This window comes from Cnephaeus nilssonii (genome assembly GCF_951640355.1).
Source record: "Cnephaeus nilssonii genome assembly, chromosome: 1".
NCBI classification, from domain to species: domain Eukaryota; kingdom Metazoa; phylum Chordata; class Mammalia; order Chiroptera; family Vespertilionidae; genus Cnephaeus; species Cnephaeus nilssonii.
The window spans coordinates 48,335,210-48,356,823 of record NC_137072.1 but is presented as its reverse complement, the minus strand read 5'-3'; the positions used below and the strand labels follow the sequence as shown (position 1 = coordinate 48,356,823).

At 37.6% G+C, this 21,614-nt stretch overlaps 1 protein-coding gene across 4 annotated transcripts; it reads left to right on the top strand.

Moving 5' to 3' along the window:
- The first annotated feature begins 1,248 nt into the window (after positions 1–1,248).
- On the top strand, positions 1,249–19,724 carry CISD2 (CDGSH iron sulfur domain 2). 4 transcript variants are annotated; one of them, XR_013813688.1, is made up of 4 exons: positions 1,249–1,823; positions 3,338–5,131; positions 9,874–13,499; positions 17,114–17,251. XR_013813688.1 is itself a non-coding variant. In XM_079774579.1 (3 exons), exons 1-3 carry the CDS (start codon positions 5,029–5,031, stop codon positions 19,078–19,080), a joined length of 408 nt encoding a protein of 135 aa, XP_079630705.1. In that variant the 5' UTR covers positions 4,875–5,028; the 3' UTR covers positions 19,081–19,724. The 4 variants fall into 4 exon arrangements, 1 of the variants encoding a protein (XP_079630705.1); XR_013813689.1 differs by having other exon boundaries at positions 1,249–5,131; positions 9,874–9,963; positions 11,410–13,499; XR_013813690.1 differs by having other exon boundaries at positions 1,249–5,131.
- Positions 19,725–21,614: the final 1,890 nt, after the last annotated feature.

The following is a 21,614-nucleotide window of genomic DNA, read 5'->3' as shown; positions in this document are numbered from 1 at the left end:
TCTAAACGTGTGATTCTTTGTCCAAAAAATGAGCACATTCAAAAATTAAATGAAGAAATTTTGGATATACTCGATGGAGATTTTCACACCTATTTGAGTGATGATTCCATTGATTCAACAGATGATGCTGACAAAGAAAATTTTCCCATCGAATTTCTTAATAGTATTACTCCTTCGGGAATGCCGTGTCATAAATTAAAATTGAAAGTGGGTGCAATCATCATGTTACTGAGAAATCTTAATAGTAAATGGGGCTTGGTAATGGTACTAGATTTATTATCAAAAGATTGTGACCTAACATTATCAAAGATGAAGTATTAACAGAATCTGCAGAGGGAGAGGTTGTTCTGATTCCAAGAATTGATTTGTCCCCATCTGGCCTCCCATTTAAATTAATTCAAAGACAGTTTCCCGTGATGCCAGCATTTGTGATGACTATTAACAAATCACAAGGACAAACTCTAGACAGAGTAGGAATATTCCTACCTGAACCCGTTTTTGCATATGTTGCTATCTCTCGAGTTCGAAGAATGTGTGATGTTAAAGTTGTTAATACTTCATCTCAAGGGAAATTAGTCAAGCACTCTGAAAGTGTTTTCACTCTTATGTGGTATACAGGAAGATATTAGAATAAGTTTAATTTATCAGTCATTGTATCAGTGTTGTTTTTACATCATGTTTTCGTTGTTTTTATAGCACGTCTTTGTTGTTATATCATGTTGTGATTGTTTATTAATAAATTTATATATTATTTTCATATACATTTTACTAATTTTCTTTCATCTATGACACTTCTATTATAGAGAAAGGGCAAATAGCAATATTAAAATATTTCCTCTAATTAATTCCCTTTTAATGTGCATGAATTTCGTGCACCGGGCCACAGTTATATATATATTGATCTGGATAGTGGGCACATCACATTGCACATTTGGCACTTGATCATTATGTCATCTCTCTTAACTGAAGTATATACATTTTAATTCCTTTAAAGAAAAACTCCTTTAGAAGCCTTATGAATCTCACTCAACACAGCTTTTGTCCTTGCCAAAATCACAACCTGTAAGAGACAAATATTTAATGGCATTCTCCAAGCTTTTCTTACCCTAATGTGCCTCACTTCCAACCCAGATCTATCTCAACCATCTCCTCAATGGTGTCTCTATGTCTGAGCAGAGATTAAAGGTAACTGCCAACAAAACAGAGGACAAGGATGTTTGAGATCATTACATTCAGGATAAGCTCTAGGGTCCTTCCTTCTTCCACCAAACCAAAGTTGTAGGGAGCGGTTATAGGGTTAAGCCTTGGACTGACCTGCTGGCAAAGCTGCAAACAAGTCCAAGCTTAGAGGGCATAGCCCTCTAAGCATAATTAAGCTTGATCTTGTGACTGCTCCATAGATATTTCCTGGGTAGCTAATGAGCTGTGGGAGGTGCAACAAGTGCTGCCAAAATAAGTGAAACTTATAAGAACATTGTAAATTACTTTGTTTACCCCTGACTATAAATAAAGCATCAGCATTGCAGTCTGGATCTGTTCTGTGGCCTCAGCAAGGCACAGAAGATCCACCTAGACTCAGCTTATTCTCTTTGTCTGTCTCTTTCTTCATCCTTCACCGCCCTCCTTCAGGCTCGCCGAACCTTTGGCTGTGCTGGCGTGGCACAAGTGGCACCCAAAGTGGGGCTGAGCGTGGCCCAAGTGGCGCCCAACGCGGTGCTGAGTTCGGCCCCAGTGGCACTCAATGAGGGCCTTAGTGTGAGGGAACTGCAATTGTCAGGTGAAAGGACGCTCCAGTGAAGCACGTTCAGAAAGCAAAAAGGAAGGTAAGGAGCGCAATTTAGTACTAGCTAGGTGTAAAACATGGGAAATTCAGGATCGCAGGGAAAGAATGTATGCGTATCCATGCTTAAGGCTATGCTCCAAGCAAGGGGCTGTTCTGTGAGGTATGAACAGCTTTTCGATTTTTTGGATTTTGTAAGTAAAACCTGCCCATGGTTTTCCAAGGAAGGAAAGGTAAATATAGAGGCATGGCAGAAGGTAGGAAAACAACTTCACGATCATTATATAGCTGAAGGTCCAGAGGAAATGCCTGCCTCTACTTTCAGTCTGTGGTCCCTGATTCGGGACTGCGTAGAGCCCACTCCAGAAGGGGAGTGGAGGAATGTGGCAGGGAAATGCAAATCTTGGCCAAATTGGGTGATTAGTTATTACTTTGGAAAGCGAAAAAGAAAGAAAAAATTTAAGATCTGTCTTTATATATTAAGCATGAAAAGAAATTTGGCCAGATCTGTTGCTGAAACTTCCCCCGAAGTAAGCAGGATGTGAGGGAAGGGAAACACGTGGCGATCCTATATGGAAGCCCACTCTCTTAGTAGGCTAATTTAAAGTTTCCTTTTTCGCCATGAAAAAGTCTTAAAAATTTAGAAATGTGTCTGGAATTTCTGTGCTCATGGGGAGAGAATCTAGCTGTAAGACATAATGCGCACATGGTCCGATTTCGGACATTTAGATTGTCTTAAGCTGGAATCTCTCTGCAAAAGCTATAGAAAATGAAAAACCCAGAACTGTTGTTTTTTTTCCTAAGAAAAAAGGCAAAAAAGTCTTCTTGAAAGAAATTCAAGCTAATTCCAGCAACCGGATTCGCATTTCCATAATAAAGAGTAGTTTTCAAAATACTAATGAACTTTGTTAAAAAGTTAACTTTTAAGGCCTTCAGGAAAACCAGTAAATTCTCTGTTACAGAATTTATCCAAAGTAAATGCCTTAAAATAATTGGAATTGGATATGAATCTCAAAAAATTGTTGAAATATAGATAAATAATGTATTAATTATAAAGATCTAAATAGCCCAGGTAACTGGCTACACCTTTTGTTAATGGAGGAAGGGGTAGACGCCCTTCCCCCAGCAGACAGGGGGAATCTAATTTCCTGCCAGGAACCATCTTTGAAAAATGTGGTAATTTACATTAGAATAAGCCAAACCTAGTTTTCCAGAGCCACTGGCAATTAAAAAGTAAAGTTTAAATTTGCCTCATAAAAAACCTAGAGGACAGAATTGAAGCTCTTGTATTTTTCTTAGAAATTAAAATGCAATTACTAAAACAGAAAGGGGGAGACGGATGTTATGGGTCACCTCAAAACAAACTCAGTTATGTTCTTTATACTTTAAATTTTTTTAATTGCGATGCAGAGGTTCGTACAGCAGCCAAAAGGCATCGGACCTCCTGTACAATAGCCTCCGCGGGGTTAGCCTGATGGAAGGATGCACAAACTGGACAATGGTTTGGACCAGATCCAGTAATGATGTGGGGAAGAGGTTGTGTTTGTATCTTTCCAGAAGGAGCAGCGCAGCCAATTTTGGTGCCAGAGAAGCTCCTTGTCCCATCGTTCAGAAGACTGAGAGTTGCCCCGATGACAGCAAAGCGGAAAAGGAAGATGACAAAGGCTACGCAAGAGACCGAGGTGCCAACATGGGGTCAGCTGAAGAAGTTAACAACTGAGGCCCAGCAGATGGCAGAAAAGCAGGAAGTAGAAGCTACTCCCTCAACCATGTTTATTCTAGACCCAGCTTATTCTCTTTGTCTTTTTCTTCATCCTTCACCGCCCTCCCTCAGGCTCGCTGAACTCTTGGCTGTGCTGGCGCGGCACACAAAGTAAGCTCCCAAAAGGAAATTGAAAGGAAATCCTAATGTCAACACCAACCTTTTAATCATCACTTTGTATATCACTTTTATATTGCTCACCCTCATGAACGTGAACCTGTATCTAAATATCTTCATAGAATTTCCATTGTAATTGTACTTTGACAGTTTTGAATAGGGTGAAATGACAGATAATAAGTTTATCTAGATTCCAATTAATTCTCTTACTGGTTATTTAGTCCATGACAATCACAAATTTAAATTTAAACAATCCATTGAAAAGCTGCTTAAAAAAGATTCCTTCCCTTTCTCACTTTAAAATGAAAGTACCAAGGAAAAAATAAAAAATGATCCGTATTTATTACAGCTGGCTGTTACATTAAGTCCTACAAAATGAAAACTGGACCATGCGCAGTTTTTAGTTCTGTACGTTGTTGGCAAGTGAAGTTCATTACTGGTAAGAGGCACTGAATTAAGATACAGGATAGACAACACTCAGCAAGCACATTACTTCGGATATTTTACATCAAAACATGAAACAAAGTCATGTCAAGGAAGGTGTTTCAAGAGTGAAGCTGTCTCCTTACGCCCCTCAATTTTTAAAAAATGTTAATAACTAAAATTGAAAGATCTTCACGGATACTTCAGATGTTAGCAGAAACCCTGCAACAAAATATAAAAGAAACCCTAAGGCTTTATGTTCTTTTATCACGTTCCCAGTTTTAGTTACCCGAACAAAGAACTGGTCTGCAGAAGGAACCGACTATGTAAGGAAGGGCGATCGCGGGTCTTGTCTGAGTGGAAAAAACCTCAGGGCCTCGGAGAGGAGCTGCCACAAATTCCGGAGGGGAGAGCTGTACTAGTAAGCATTTCCGTTGAGGTGGAACACACTGCTTTTTAAAAAACCGGGCGTGTAGGGGTGGGAGCAGTCAGGCACCGCGGAGGTGGAGGTCCTCTCAGGTGAGGATGCATTCCTAGAGCACCACCCTTTTCATGGAGAGGAGGCCTGAGGAGGTGGCAGAAGTAAAGAGCCGTCGGGGAACCACTTTAGAAAGGCACTTTCAGATTACAAAGCACTCTCACCGGCTTTATCTCCTCCGACACAAAATCCTTTCTGCTGACCTCCAGCGTCTACAGACGTACAAGGCCCCTCGCGAAGGCCCTCTTCAAAGTCCGGACCCAGAAGGGCCCACTACTGACCCGTTTCGCGGCTCCGAGCCCGCGGCCGCGCGCGCCCCCACGGGGTCCAATAGGCGCGCACGTCACTCACCCGCTGCCAATCGGCGCCGGGCAGCTCACCTCCCGCGAGCGCCCGCCGACCGCCTCTGCTCGGCGCAGGCGCTGCTGGGGCTCAGGGCTCGGGGAGGAGCGGACGCCGCCGGTGAGGATGGTGCTGGAGAGCGTGGCCCGCATCGTGAAGGTGCAGCTCCCCGCGTATCTGAAGCGGCTCCCAGTCCCCGAGAGCATAACCGGGTTCGCCCGGCTCACAGGTAATCCCCACCTTCAACCCCTGCCCATCCTCGGGCGCTCCCCCAGGAGGAGGCGGGGTGGGGTGGGGGGGGGGGGGGGGGTGGGGGGTGGGTGGGCGTCTAAAAATCCTCGGGCCAAGGGGCGGGGCGGAGCTCGGCGAGTGGCGCGTGACCCCGTGACCCCGTGGCGCGTCGGCGCAGCCGCCGAGGGTCGCGTGTGCTGCCTTCCTGGACGGGGCGGCTAGGCTCGGTGCTTGTCCTCGCCTCTGTCTCCGGTGTCCTTCCGTGGGGAGACCGGTTTTTTCCAGAGAAGTGAGCTGGGACCTGGCTCATCTTACCATCGCCATCGCTCTCTGTGGTGTGTGTGTGTGTGTGTGTGTGTGTGTGTGTGTGTGTAGGACATAGACCATTTGTATAATACAGCTTTATTTAGTAAAAAAGTTAGAAATAGTCTCATTCCCATAGGGGAGAGATGACCTCTCCTGGGGGCATTTGAGGTCGCCTCCGTTACTAAGGGTCTGGAGGCAGTTGTGATAAGTTGGAGGAAAGATATATTAGCCAAAAAGGGTTCCAAAGCTAGTACGGTGGTCCAGATTTTAGAAATTAAATTAAATTTATATATGTAACATTATGTACTTACAAATAAATAAGTAGCCCACAACGCAGATTTCAAATCTAAAGGATGAAATTTTCCAGAATGCAGGCAACACTTGGGAGATTTTGAGTTCTGAGCATTACTTTGTGAGTGGGGTATTTGTAAGCCAGACTGAGAGATTGATCAGGATGTTTAAGGGGGGAAAGCCACATTGATTCGGCCAGCATTGAACTCCTGTTCTGAGTGTCGGGATGTTAAGCATGTATAATAATTTTGAGGTAAATAGGCTTGCTCAGCTTGCAGCAGTCTGGAGATCTATGTTAACTGACTTAAAATACAGCACTTGGAAGCCTGGCTGGAAGGTTTATTTTGTGTAGACCAAAAGACACTAGGACTAATTTAGTGAAAGTTATTTGGAGATGATTTCAGCTCCACTACAAGGAAGTTAAAAATTTAATTTTTTAATTAGGAAAACTTTCCCCAAACAAGTGATTTGGGAGATTAAAATAATAATAAAACATAAAAAGCAGAGTCTGGTGGGCAGATAGATTTAGATGGGAAAACTAGATGACTGTTACAAATCTAGAGATCTTTGAGTTATGGACAGAGTTGCTCTATAGATAAATGGTTGTGAGATATTAACATTTTAGATGTTAAAGGGTTTGGTAGAAAGCTTTTAATTGATTTAATAGAAACCCTGGTAATCAAATAATAAATATTAAACTTCTGAATATCAGAAGCCACATAAAAGTAACATAAAATGATAAAACCGTTTCAAATCAAGTGTTTATAAACATCAAAGTCTTCTTATGGTTCAAACAGTTTGCTAGTATCTTGATAGAATTGCAGCAATTACATAAAATCATGTTTTTTCCCCTTCATCATTTCTTTTACTTAAGCACTTTATTTTTATGTATTCCTCATCTTGTTCTAACAACTATTTTATCTTATTTTAGATTAACATCACAGTAGGCCTAACCATTCCCCTGCAGCTGGAAATTTTGAATGTTTATATAAATATAAATATATGTATCTTTTCATAATGCTCAGTAGTAAGTAGCCCTGTACCAATACCAATTGTGGTTGTTTTTTTTTCTCTTTTGAATTATACCTTGGGTATAATAATACCAGGTCAAAAGGATGTTACATTTTGTGACATTTGTTCCCAGTTGCCAACTTACTTTTTTAATAATTTGCATAAGTTAACTGCTGAATTTGTAACAGTCAAGAAAAAAAAAAAAAGCCCTCTTACTCCCACCCCAATCCTGAATTATGTGTGTTAATTCTGATGATGGATGGTTTTATATTAGTTTCCCTTTTCTGTAAATAGAGTGTAGTTGAAGCATATTAGGACCTATGATATTTGATTTAGGGGCTAGAAGATTTTACAAGTGTGGTGTTTTGTTTTTTATTAAGGATCACTCTTGTCAACAAATATTTAATTGCTATTAAAGGCATTAAGAAAACAATCTAAGTCTCTCTTTAAATCAACAATATATAGTAACTTCCTCTTTAAAGCTTTTAAATATTTAATTCGAGGACTGATTCTCAGAAACAATGACAACTCTGGTAAATACCTTAATAGTACATACTTAAGTCCCATTACAGTGTGTCTAGTTGTTATTGTATTGCTTATTTGTTTAGGAAACATAAACATGTTTTTAATAGCTGCTTTATGAAAAAAAAAAAGATAGTCTGTTTCACTCTGGACAATGACAGTCATAGACTCTGTTTTGAAGGCTATGGAGGAAAAGCTGTTTCCACTCTGAGTCTGCCCTTAAGCTTGAATGAGTTACTTAGAGAATCATACTTAGACTTTGTTGAAATAAAAATCTGAAAGATAACTTTTCAGCAATTGTGTAAATGTCTAGGAGACCAAAAGTATTTTCATTTTCTATCTATGACAATTAAGGCAAAAAAAAGTTACAGTTCACATTGTTGCCTGTTTTTCCTTCCCTATTTAGATACAGTGGTTAAAAAAAAAAATTGACTCTCATGATGACTCTGCATTCTTAGTAAACACTTGGAGATCCTTAATTACCCATTATCGTATAGTATTTACAGACAATCCTTATTTACCAGAGACAACTTATCTATTTTAGTTTAGGTCACATTTTTAAGACTGAGGCTTTTAAGATAAATTTGTATGATTTTGCCCTTTGGAAGTATAGTGTATCCTAATACTTTGACCTTTAAAAAGCTTTACCTGTCATATAAACTTTTAAAATAGAACAATGAAAAACATCTTCCCATTCTAAAGTCAGAAAATTATTTACTTCTAGATCTAAAAACTAGCTCTTAAACTTTGAATATAGTAGTTATTTCCCACTTGAACTAGTTTGCTTTGAAATGAAATGGTTTTGATCCTAAAGGCAACTTTTTTCCCAGTGAAACAGCTTGAAGGGCATTAGCTCTATTTGTCTAGAAAGGGGCAATTTTGAACAGAATTTAGAAGTGGAACAGAGTTAATAACATATTTCCACAAGAAGACATACAAGCATATTCATAGCAGCCTTATTTATAATATTCCCAAACTAGGGGCAATCTAAGTATCTACCAACAGGAGAATGGATAAACAAATTATGGTATAGTCAGAGTGAAATACTGGTTAACAATGAAAAGGAATGAATTACTGATCCACTGATGAATCTCAAAAACTATAATGAGTGAAAAAAGCTTCGGTTATAGAAATCAGTTATGGAAGATAGACTAGAAAGGGGCAGGAGAATACTTTCTGGGGTGATAGAAATATTTTACACATTTTCAGCGGAGGCTACAGGGTTGTATTTAATTGTCACAACCCAGAGCTAAACACCTGTCAGTTTATTGTATGTAAATTGTACCTCAGTTTTTTTTCTTTAAAGAAATGAACCCAAAGTGAGTTTTCTCAATAGGAAGGTATAATAAAACATTAAGTTCAAACGAAAAGAGTTGCATTTATTAATAAGTAAAGTTATTTCTGAAATATTGAATAATTTTATTTCAGAAAACTTTTTTTTTGAGAACTCAGGAAAATATTTACTTAGTTACTGTAAGTTGTAAATGTTCCCCCCCCATTAGACCAACTATAGTTAAAAGTCAGTTTAATTAAAGATTATATTATATTAGCCTTTGTAGAGAACAATTTCGATTAATTGAAACATTTTCTTCCATATAACTATTTTGCAATTTAAAATTCCTCAAGTCATCAGGTATTTATTGAGTACTTACTATGGGCCAGGTAGTGTTCTTAAAACAATGATGCTGTTCTGTTCATAATAGTGAATGGAAAAAAAAAGATTTAAAACTTGATTATTTTATTTTATTTGCCCTTAAGTCTTGAATAGTCTGTATTAGGTTTGAAGGTGTATGGTAAAGCCACCCATTGAAAATATTTTACGTTTATCTTTCTGACGTTCAGACATAGAAGTCATTTGTGTATCTTACCTGTAAATGATACATAAGAAAATGATATAAAATTATCAGCAACCAGCCCTAACCAGTTTGGCTCAGTGGATAGAGCATCAGCCTGCGGACTCAAGGGTCCCTGGTTCAATTCCAGTCAAGGGCATGTGCCTTGGTTGCGGGCACATCCCCAGTGGGGAGTGTGCAGGAGGCAGCTGATCAATGTTTCTATCTTTCCCTATTCCTTCCTCTCTGTAAAAAATCAATAAAATGTATTTTAAAAAATTATCAGCAACCAAATTGCAATATTATTTTTATGGTATCATATGCAACCTTTTGAAAGGGCAAAAAAACCTAGTTTCTTATAATATAGTTCTTCATTAAGACCCATGTGTGTCTGTCTATATACTTTTAAAAATGTTTTTGTCATTCAATTTGTTTATATATCTTGATCAAGAATAGGGTGTGTCAGCTAGCCCATCTACATAAAAGGTTGAATCTACTCCCTCTTAATTTTATTTCTTCTAAGATAATTTCTTTTAACAGTATCTAAAGTTTCAGAAAATTGGTGTTATAAAATTGCTTGCTACTCAAGTTGCTTTGAAATAGTCTCTCTAGATTTTGTTTTTCTAACGGTGCTGATTCTTTTACTTGACCTTCTTAATCTTACTGTTTATCTTAATAGTGGGAAATAGAATATTACAAAATAAATATTAGAACCATGCTCAGTATTAATAATATTAGTGTGTCTGATTTATTTTCTTTTCTAAAAAATTGGAAACAGGTGATTTAAAAAACATTGGAGCCCTGGCTGGTGTGGCTGAGTTGGTCGAGCACTGTCTCATGCACTGAGAGGTTGCCAGTTGGATTCCAGGTCAGGGCACATGCTTAGGTTGTGGGCTCGATCCCTGTGTGAGGCGTGCAGGAGGCAGCCCTAATGATGTTTCTTTCCTTCTCTCTCGCTCTCTCTCTCTCCTTGAGGCATCTTCTTGCCCTAAGTGAGCACTTCCCCTGTAGCTCTCTCGGGGGTGGGGGGGGGGGTGCCTTTTTCTGTCTTTGCATGTGTTTGTGGGATGAGGGACCAAGGCAGTTGGCTTCTTTCAGGCACTGCAGAGCTGCTTCCACATTGGAACTGTTTTACTCTCCTTCAAAGAAAACTGTGTCTTCTTCCCTCCATCAGTATCCCCCTTTGCTGGTTGGTATCTGTTGAACTTTAGTCTCTTCCTTACATTTTTTAAGGATGTTGACATATCCTATTTTTTCCTTTCCTTGATAATACCGCATGTTCTTCTCATGCTTAAAGCTGCCCTTCTTATATTGTCTTTTTTTTTTTTAATTGAGGCCAGTACCTTCATACATCCAGATAATGAGACCAGAAATCTGGGAATCATGAAGAAGCTTCACTTCCTGTATTTACCTCATGTTTCGTACTTTTAGTCAGTTACCAAATCCTATTGATTTGAACTACCTGAGTTATCAGGTCTTATGTTTCCAGGTGAGTGAGGGTTGATCACAGACCCACGCTAGATCCCAATGAAAGCTGTACACCATTTCCTCAGAAAATGCACACACACAAGCACATCCGCTATTCTAGGGATCCATTAGTCCTCTCTTTGCTTAATGGCCACTGCCTTAGTTTCAGCTCACGTTACTTTTTTCTCTAGCCCTCTCTGCTCTTCCTTAATGTTTCTCCACTAATCCATCTTCCATCTAATACCAGTATAATTTCATAAATGAACAATTTTTCAGTTACATTAATACTCAGATATTTCAGTGGTTCCCTTTTATATCAGGGCCTTCCATAGTCTGGCACTGGCTCACTTTTACACTCCTTCTTCTCTTTCATTATATCCCAGCAATATTGTAGCACTTAGTTTCCTAAACTTTTCATGTATGTCATATCTCTGTGCCTTTGCCTATTCTGTTTCTTCTGTGTAGATGTGGCTCCTCTTCCCCTCTGCCTGTGGACTCCTATATTTTGTCACTTTCAGAAACCTGTTTAGGTATCAAATCCTCCTCTTTGTTCAACCCTGTCAAGAGTTAATCACTTTGTCCACTGTATCGCTTACTCATGAATGCACATAGTACGCAGTACTGTAATTCTTTCTAATAGATCTATATTCCATACTAGGTGGAAAGCTCTTTTGGGGTAGGAACTGGACTGTGTCTTCTAATCTCTTCTAAAACGTATACACTATAAGAGCAGGAACCTTATCTAACCATCAGCCTTTATCCCCAGTACCTAGTGCAGTATTTGGAATGTGGTGGGTACTTGTATTGTTGAACAAATGAATGAATTATTGTTATTCCTATTTTACAGACCAAAGAAACCTGACTCCAAGTATACGAAAATCTGGATTTATACCACAGATAAACTGAATTAGTTATTTGAAATCCTGCTCTATGCCAGGCACTATAGTAAGCACTGGGTTTCTACAGACAAATAAGTCAGCTGCTGCAGTTGCCTTTAGCACAGTATCTCCACATCGTAGGTACTTAATAATTATTTAGTAAAAAAGTGGAAAAAATATTTAACAATAGCATATTGATCAGATTTCTTCACTCAGAAATATTTATTAAGCATTTAAATTGATGAAAGAACCCAAAAAGAAGGGATTGTATAAGAGCAAACTTTCTAGAATGATAGAAATACCCTATATTTGGTTTTAGGTGGTGTTCACAGATCTATATAGTTGAAAAAAATTATCAAATTGAACACTTAGCACAAGTTCAACAGGCTGAACACTAAGTTAAGCCTCAATATAAAATAAAATAAATTGAGCCAAGCATTATTTACACACCAAGGAGACAGTGGTAATGCAGACAAATAAGGCCCGTGTCCTTGTAGATCTTCTGTTGTGACGGGGGGATATGATAGTTGGATATAGCCATTAAAGTTCATCTTTCCAAAGGATACTAAAGAATTGGAAAATGTTTCTGATATAATATTAAGTGAAAAAATTATGATATAGACTGTATGGTCTATATCATATGGTATCAATTTTGCTTTTTGTTTTTTAAGTATTTAAAGCATATTTTTAAAAAACACCTCAGAACATAGAAATATAAATGTTATTTACTCTTGACTGGTGGGATTGAAAGTTACTTTTTTAAATTCTAAATTTTAAAAAATAAATCCTATTTTTATAATCTTAAAATAAAAATAAAAATACTGTACAAAATATGAATTATACCTAACAATTAGTAGGTAACAGGTTTTCCTTCATAGTATCGAAAATATCTGTAATAGCACAACATATATCAAACAGGTTCATAGGAAATAGCTGGTCTTAAAAGTTTTTTGTTTGATTTTTCTGTATTTCATATTTCTTTACTAAAATCAGCATTAATAAAGTGATTTCTAATTGAGCTTTATAGGCTGTATTATTTTCCTTTATAAAGCTTTTCTGTAGTTAAAATGAAGTTTATCATTAAGAAGCAGATTATCCTAAAAGTGTTATTTATTATTTTGTTGTTGGAGATAGTACTACCGTATTTTCCGGCGTGTAAGACGACTTTTTAACCCAGGAAAATCTTCTCAAAAGTCGGGGGGTCTTATACGCCGGAAAATACGGTACTCACTCTCAGCTCCAGCACTGGGACAGCAGCTTGGGGGGCGGGGGGGCGGGGGGGGGGGGATACAGGTACCTTATTTTCCGGCATATAAGACCCCCGACTTTTGAGAAGATTTTCCTGGGTTAAAAAGTCGTCTTATATGCCAGAAAATACAGTACCTTTCATTACTATATATCACTGTTTTTCGACCAGTGTGCTGCAAGAATTTTTAAAACATGCAATAACTAACTAGTCAGGAATACTGACCTCTTTTCCTTAGATTGTAACCCTCCACTACCCCTCCCAAAAGAAAAACAAAACCCAGCAGCCAACACAACAATAGCTGTCCAGTGTGAATAAATCAAAATGATACCCTTTTTACCCTAGCCAGTTTTGCTCAGTGGATAGAGTGTTGGCCTGCAGACTGAAGGATCCCAGGTTCGATTCCGGTCAAGGGCATAAGCCTGGGTTGCAGCTCGATCCCCAGTAAGAGGTGTGCAGGAGGCAGCTGATCAGTGATTATCTCTCATTATTGATGTTTCCATCTCCCTCTCCCTTCCTCTCTGAAATCAATAAAAGTATATATTTTTAAAAATGTATGTTAAGGTTTTCATCTTTACATTCTTTGTTCTTATTTTTTCATTCCCATCTTTACTTTATTAATTTATTTACTTTTTTTCTTGCTTTCTCCCCCCATTCATTGACTTTTTGACTGAGTTATTTAACGTCTTTTGACTTTTTAATTTTGTAATATACAGTATGATACTTAATGTTATTCTACATTCAACAAACATCTATTGAATAACTACTCTTTCAAGATACTGTACTGGATGTTGGTGCTAATATTCATATAAGGTAATTGCCTGATCTAGAAAATATAAGTGTAAATAAATACTTGCAATGTAATGTGATGAGTAAGGAAGGGACTGTCAATTATTCATTCAGTAAGTCATTCATAAACATTTCTTAGGAGTCTACTTTGTTCCAGAAGAGTAGTAGCACACTGCTCCTTTTCTTACAGGCTTATGGAAGTCAGCTTTATAAATAGATAACCATCTATACTAATATCTATACTAATAAAAGGGTAATATGCTCATTAGACCAGATAGACCAGACATCTTCCGGATGACCTTCCAGACGACCTTCTGGACATCCTTCCTGACAATCCCAGGACCAGGGCGGCGCTGCCCGAGGTCCCGGGTGCCTGCAGCCAGCCCGGGTGGCGCTGCCCAGAGGAGGGAAGCCTGGGTCCTGGGTGCAGGGGCTGTGGCAGAGATGGTTAGGGGCGATCAGGCAGGCAGGCGAGCAGTTAGGAGCCAGTGGTCTGGATTGCGAGAGGGTGCAGGTTGGGCTGAGGGCCCCCCATCCTGTGTATGAATTTTGTGCACCGGGCCTCTAGTCTATATATATAAAAGCCTAAGCAACCGTCTGACCAGTAGCTATGACACACAATGACCACCAGGGGGCAGATTCTCAATGCAGGAGCTGCAGAGCTGCAGTGACTTGGTAGCTGCGGTTCTCTGGTGATGCATCCGGAACCAGAGAGGAGGGAGCCCAATTTTGGGGTGCATCACCGGAGAACTGCCCTCTTGCAATCCAGGACCCCTCAGGAGATGTCAGAGAGCTGGTTTAGGCCCTATCCCTGCAGGCCAGGCCTAGGGATCCATGCACCTGGCCTCTAATAGTGTGATAAAAGAACATGAGGAAAAAGGTCTTGGGAATATATTAGGAAGTGATTAATTTTGCTTTGTGAATTAAGAAAGACTTCTGGAGGAGGCAGTAGTTGATCTTAGTCTTAAAGGGTTTACCCAAATGAGCCATAGCGATAGGCATGGCAAACAGAAGGAATTACTCATGCAGAGAGCACAGGAAGACTGCTACTTGGTAATAGCTTTGGGGTGGCTTCAAGCACTTGAGAGATGAGATGCTTGTGAGAGATGAAGCTGTCAAAGTAGCCTTGCCATGCTATAGAGTTGGTGCTTATAGAAACAATGGTTTATTGCAGCACCATCCAAAAAAATTTTGTTATGATGGAAATCTCTGTGCTGGTAACTTCAGTAGCCACTTAGGCATATGTGTGGCTGTTAAGCTGCTGAAATGTGACTAATGTGTCTTAGAAACTGGATTTTGAGTTTTACTTAATTTTAATTATTTAAATAGCCACACCTGTGTTTTAATTATGTTTTTTACTTTGTATATTTTATGATGCTTTGACATCTTGGGGCCCTTGTTAGCCTTGGAGAACCTGCCCCTCCCAGGACCAGCTAATTCCCAAAGATAATAAACAACTTGCCTGTGGAGCGCACCTTTCATATGCAAATCAACCAATCCAAAGCCTACACCTTACCCTACCACCTGTATCTAAATCACTTACCAACCAGGATTTCCCTTGTCCCAAATCACCCTGGGTCCGGTATGAAACAACTAGCCCACTGAAATTACTCCTAAACTGTTTACTCTGCCCCACCTTGCTGTTTCCTGGAAGCCACAGAAAAGGCTTGTGCCCAGGCTTTCCTGCCACCTTCCACCTGATCAACTCTGTACTTTCCCCTGTGTCCTGGGTGGCATGGTATGTCCCCGCCTCTTGGGAACTGTAAGTAATAAACTTTTCTTTCAAGGCAGTTGTCTCTGTGTCTGTCATCTTATATCTGATTAAAACAAAATCTCAAGTACAAATCAAAGCAGTCTGGCTAGTGGCTACTATGTTGTACAGCACAGATACATAGATAGGCCTCTCCCTCCCAAGAAGCAGTTCTTTTTCATTTCTAGAAGTTTAATTAATCAAAGGATCTATATGGAATGTTTCCACTTTGGTTATGAAAATAGAATAGCCAGCATGACAGGTAAGATCCTTATCCTCACAGAGCTTCATTCTGGTGACTAAAAGATTACACCTTCTGCCCCCAAATTTCTGCCATATAGCATTAAGTTGAGCTGGCAAAATACTTTTTTCAAAGCAGTTGCCACTAATATCCTTAGTCTCTTACTAAAAGCTAACATTTATTGTATATTTTTTCTGTGCCAGGCATAAACAAACAGGTTGTTTCATTTAGAGCTCATAACAAACCTTTGGCACTGTGTTACATAAAACATAGTTTCATGCCCTGGCTGATTTGGCTCAGTGGACAGAGCGTCGGCCTGCAGACTGAATGGTCCCAAGTTCGATTCCAGTCAAGGGCACATGCCCGGGTTGTGGGCTTGATACCCAGTGGGGGGCGGGCGGGAGGCAGCTGATCAGTGATTCCTTCTCATCATTGATGTGTCTATCTCTCCCTCTTCCTCTGAAATCAATAAAAATATATGTTAAAAAGTTACATTTTGGAAAAGTTGGCATTAAGCCAATCTTTCAATAGTTGCAAAGGTAAAACAGTTATCTCTCGAGAGTAGTTTTACCAAGAGAAAAACATAAAATGTTATATCTGTTGGATGTGATTCATGGTGGTTGAGAACAAACTTACTGTCCTGGACTAAACCTGCTTAAGTACAGTTTACCCACATGAAAAATGGGAATAATAATGGTACCTGCCAAATATAATTGTTTAAGCTAACAGTATTAAATGAGATAAAACAGTTGCACTCTTTAGTATATTGATATCTTTTAACATTTATTAGTATGCCTTGGCACATAATCTTCCTACTAAGCTATTTTTACATAGTGCTTAGGAAAGGGTCCGATAGGCCCTTAGGGAAGGATGTCAAATGATAACACTTTAAGGACAGAAGGGATTCCCTGGACACTAACCAACATTTGATAAGAACATGCTAAAATGTTTATCTTATTTCCGGTGTGTTTATCTCCACAGGCATAGGGACCGTTTCATTTATGTTACTTATATTTCCTATGCCCCAGAACGGTGCTGAGAACTAAAGAAGGCACTTGAAGAACACTTATGGAATAAGATGTATCTAACAATGAGAACATTTCATATACAAAAATTTTAATTAGTTTTTAAAATAGTAGCTTTTACACAACATCTATGTGTTTAGGAATCACTATGCCTTACTAAAAAATGTAAAGCATTAAAACTAAAAAGTTAAAATGTGTTCTGTCTGAAATTATATATGAATGGTAAAGTACAGATAATCTGTTGTATGCTTTTAAACATTGTAGAAATATTTTCTAAACCTATAAAATATATCACACATTGAATTTGATTTATAATTAATGGGTCATATTTCCTGAAAAATAAATAATGATAAACACGAATATACTTAGGATAATGACAGGATATTTGATATAGGACCTATCTCTGAAAATTTTGTTTTCCGTTTCACAAGTCTCAAATTAGCCCACAAATGAAACAAGGTGGTCCTAGGTAAAGGTGGCTTGATTTACTGATTCATGGTTTTAAAGATGAATATTTAAGAAATTAAAGAGAAGTAAAGAATAAAGAGTCTGCTCGAGGATGAGACATGCTATTGGAGTTCTACTGCGAGAGCACTGCAGACTAACACATGTGCATGTTCAGTTTCAGAATGGCTTCGGTTATTGCCTTTCCTGGGTGTACTTGCACTACTTGGCTACCTTGCAGTTCGTCCATTCCTCCCAAAGAAAAAACAACAGAAGGATAGTTTGATTAATCTTAAAATACAAAAGGAAAATCCCAAAGTGGTGAATGAAATAAACATTGAAGATTTGTGTCTTACTAAAGCAGCTTATTGTAGATGTTGGCGTTCTAAGACGGTAAGATGTCCATTTATACATACACTAAAATTTTGTGTAATTAAAATGTTTTCCTTCTGAAATCCTTAAGTTTGAGGTTCTGTGAGATGAGAGGTTTTTCCATAGTGTTTAGTACTGAAAGTCTGTATTCCTAAATTAAAGTTTGCATTTTATGATCCATACTACCTACTTTAGGAAAGTTAGAGCAGCAAGGAAGAATAAAGATCTGATGCTTTCACTATGTTTTAGCAATTAGCTAAAGTAACATAGTTTAAAATACACCTATATTATGAGAGAGGACATAAGGTTTAGTGGAAGAGTTTAAGCTTTGGAGTCTGAATAAATTGTGGTCAAAGCTGATGCCTGCCACTTACATATGATTTTGGGCAAGTTACTTAATCTTTAATCTCTGATTTTTAATTCTGATAATATATCAACATCACAGACATTTTCAAGGATTCAGTGAGATGATGTATGTACAGTGCCTTATATTATGAGCTAGTAAATGTCTTTTTTTTTTTTTTTTTTGCTAGTAAATGTCTTGATGAGATCTGTTAATCATAGGTTATTTGAGGTTTTAAGTACAATAATGTTTATCACATCATCCTTTAATAGCAAAGTGTTAGAAACAATCTAGAATCTGATAATAGAGGAATGATTAAAGTATGGTGTAATAAAAATGATGGGGTGCCCAGCCAGTGTGGCTCAGTGGTTGAGTATTGACCTATGAACCTAGAGGTCATGGGTTTGATTCCTAGTCAGGGCACATACCCTGGTTTCGGGCTGGATCCCCAGTAGGTTGTGTGCAGGAGGCAGCCAATTGATGTTGATGTTTCTCTCTCATTAATGTTTCTATCTATCCCTCTCCTTTCCTCTCTCTCTAAAATCAGTAAAAGCATATTTTTAAAAATGATGGGGTATTAGGAAGCCACTACAAATCATGTTTTAAAGAATATTTAATGGCATGAAAGCATAATATAATACAAGACAGACAAGTATATTACAGTTTTTTAAAAATACGTTTTTATTGATTTTTGAGAGAGGAATAGAGAGGGAGAGAAAGGGCGAGAGAAATCAAAACCTGGACATGTGCCCTGACCGAGAGTTGAACCTATGACCTTTCTGTGCATGGGATGATGCTCAACCAACTGAGCCACGTGGCCAACTTGTTACAGTTTTTTTTTTTTTTAAATAAAAATGAATACACATAATAAATGCAGAGGAAAAATATGCTAAAATGTTCATTGTTACCTATGAGTGAATTTTAAAAACTATATATTTTAATTTTTCAAAAATTTTGTAATATGCATGAGTTTTATATAAGAAAATATTTTTAATGTATTTTGAATTTAAATTTAAGTAAATGAATAGGTGAGTTCAAATTTAGAGCTCCACAGAGAACAAAAGCTTATTATGATCCCCTTTTAAACATGTTTTATTGCCTCATATGGAATCATCCAAAACTTTTTATTTAAAATCTACACCAAATACTGAATTAACTATTTAAAATTGTTAGATTTGCTGTGATATGAGAATGGAGTCAGATTAGGTGTAGAATACATCTATTTCTCAGGCAAACTATCTGATGTGTTATTTTCTTTTTCCAAAGTAATGTACATTTCACAAATATTTCTACTTCTTGAATCATTTAAAATAACACTTGTAATTCTTTTTCCTTTCTAGTTTCCTGCCTGTGATGGTTCACATAATAAACACAATGAATTAACAGGAGATAATGTGGGCCCACTAATACTGAAGAAGAAAGAAGTATAATAGTAATGAATTAGGATTGAATTGTGTGCTGTAAAATCTTATAATGATATCTTTTTATTTTTTGTGTATAGATCTTTCAAATGGTGGTCTTAATTACTACTACTGGTGGAGTAATTATTTCTGCCAATTTATTTTCTTGCTACACTACTGTTTATATTTGATACTTCATATATTCAATCATATAGAAATTAAATTCTGCCACCCTTTTATTCTGACTTCAAAGAATTAATGTATTTTCCTCCAATAAAACCAACACTTCTGATTTTAACTAATTGAGGAAATATCTAAGTCTGGGGCAATAGTTTCCAAACTATTTCTTTGAAAACCAATATTTTCAATAGAATATATAATTTACAATTTTCTCCCTACTCTATTAAACATATTATCTTTCAGTTTTCTTCTGTTTTGATCATTTGAAGGACTTGTTTCTTTTTCAGCCTTCCACGCTCCAATCTTTTTAGATCAATAAGAAAAATATTGCTCTTAAGAATTACTTGGGTTTTCAAAGAGATAAACTCTTCGCTTTAGAGAGATTGTTGTCTAGTAAATATAAATATCCCAATTTCAGGGAAGATGTGAACTGGATATAAAATGTTCCAACAAGGAGCACTTATTTACATTATAAAAGTTTGTTTACTTTACAATGGGCTTGTTTGCCTCTGTTTAGGTATATTGTGTATCTTGAGCTATTTGACTCACTGACAGGGTGGGGTGGGGTGGCAAGAACACTTACACCTAAACTCATGAGCTGCTGAAATTTGAAGGTCAATGAGAAATAAACATATTTTTTAAAAAAAGTTCAGTGGTCAAAATTGTATTTATATGAACATTTTCCTCTTTATAACAGTGTAAGCCAATAAAACAAAATACAAAAAGTTTGCAAAATAAACTTACCGGAGCTTTAAAACTTGTGTAATTTTTAAGCCTAAGAGTCTATTAGTTTCATCTTATACTGTATTACAGTTATTATATTATTAGCTATTCTAAGTCTGTCTATTAAAGGTAGAATCCAGTCAGCACCCTATGCCTTCATTATAAGTGGAGAAGGTACGGGGGCAGACGTGTAACTCTTCTTCCAATCATAAAGTTATTGAGCACTTAACGTACCAGACACTGCACTGAGCATGGTACCTGAGTTTTTAATTTATTACATGTAATGACAATAGGTTCTGTTGTGTGATCTTGACTTTTACATGACCAACAGCAGGAATTTTAAAGTTAGGGTTAGTAATGTAGTTTTGGTTTTGAGAAGTTTTAGAAGGTATAAATCCAAAATTGTTGTTGCTCTTTCCTCTCCTCACCTGTGAGGAGGGACAAATATAAAATTGTTCTCACTTTGGTTCTGGGTATTATTTCCTGAAACCTTCTCTTCAACAACCCTAAAAGGACTTCTCTTCCAGGTTAACCAATTATTTTCACACAGTTGATCACAAGACTGGGACATACCCTCCTCACCAAAAGTTTGAATAGCCTGGTCTGTTGTCATGAAATGCTTTTCTTTAAATGTTTCTCAGTAACTCATAGCAAAATGTTTGCACGTGTCCTAGTGGTTCCCATACTTAGATTTCATAAGAGAAGAGAAAATTTCCTAAAAATGTGGAGACTAAAATGAAATTATCAATTTTAAATTTTGTCAAGTAAGAACATTTACAAAATTGAAAACAAATGATCTCGTAAAATGTAATTTTAACACCCTGAAAGTAAGAAGGTATACACACTCAATGAAGTTTCCTTCCACATTTTCAATTGTTTAAATATGTTGAAGACTTGTGCCCAAATATTTTTTCCACCTGTGCAAATTTTTCAGAAGCCTGGGGCTGGTAGCAAGCTGTTGTTTTAATAACATTATGCATTATGATCAGTTGCTGTCACTTCCTCTTGTAAATTCACAGAATTCCATCATGTCTTCCTTAAAAAATAGACATCTAATAAGCAACTGCATCTGAATTAATACAACACAAGATAACTTAGCTCTTGAAATACTTATCTTGGGTTTCTAAAACCTCCAAGAACAGCTCTGTTGTTTATTGAAGTAGTCCTCACGTGATTATTTTGACTACTTCTTACCCAGGGAGCTACTAATTGCCTTACTCAGCAAATGATCACCACCATTACATAAGTAGGTGTTCAAAACTGTTGAGCAGGCTTCAGGTATTAATGATTCATTCATTCATATGGATAATTAAGCAAGTTGTATTATGAACACATTACAAATCAGATTTGAATTCAATGCCTCATATGATGACTCATTAAATTACTTTTGTATTTTGTTACCTAATTTGTTAATAAGTTTATGCAAAGCCAATTAAGCCATCTGCTGATCTATATAGTTCTACTTTTCTTATATGGTCTTCCTTTAGAAACGTGCTTTCGGACTCTTCTGCAAAGAGTTTTACTCTTTCAAAACTCTGTTGTTCAACAAGGTTCTTAAATTATTAAATTACTAGGGGCCCGGTGCACGAAATTCGTGCACTGGGGGGGGGGGTCTCCTCAGCCCAGCCTGCCCCCTCTCATATACTAGGAGCCCTCAGGGG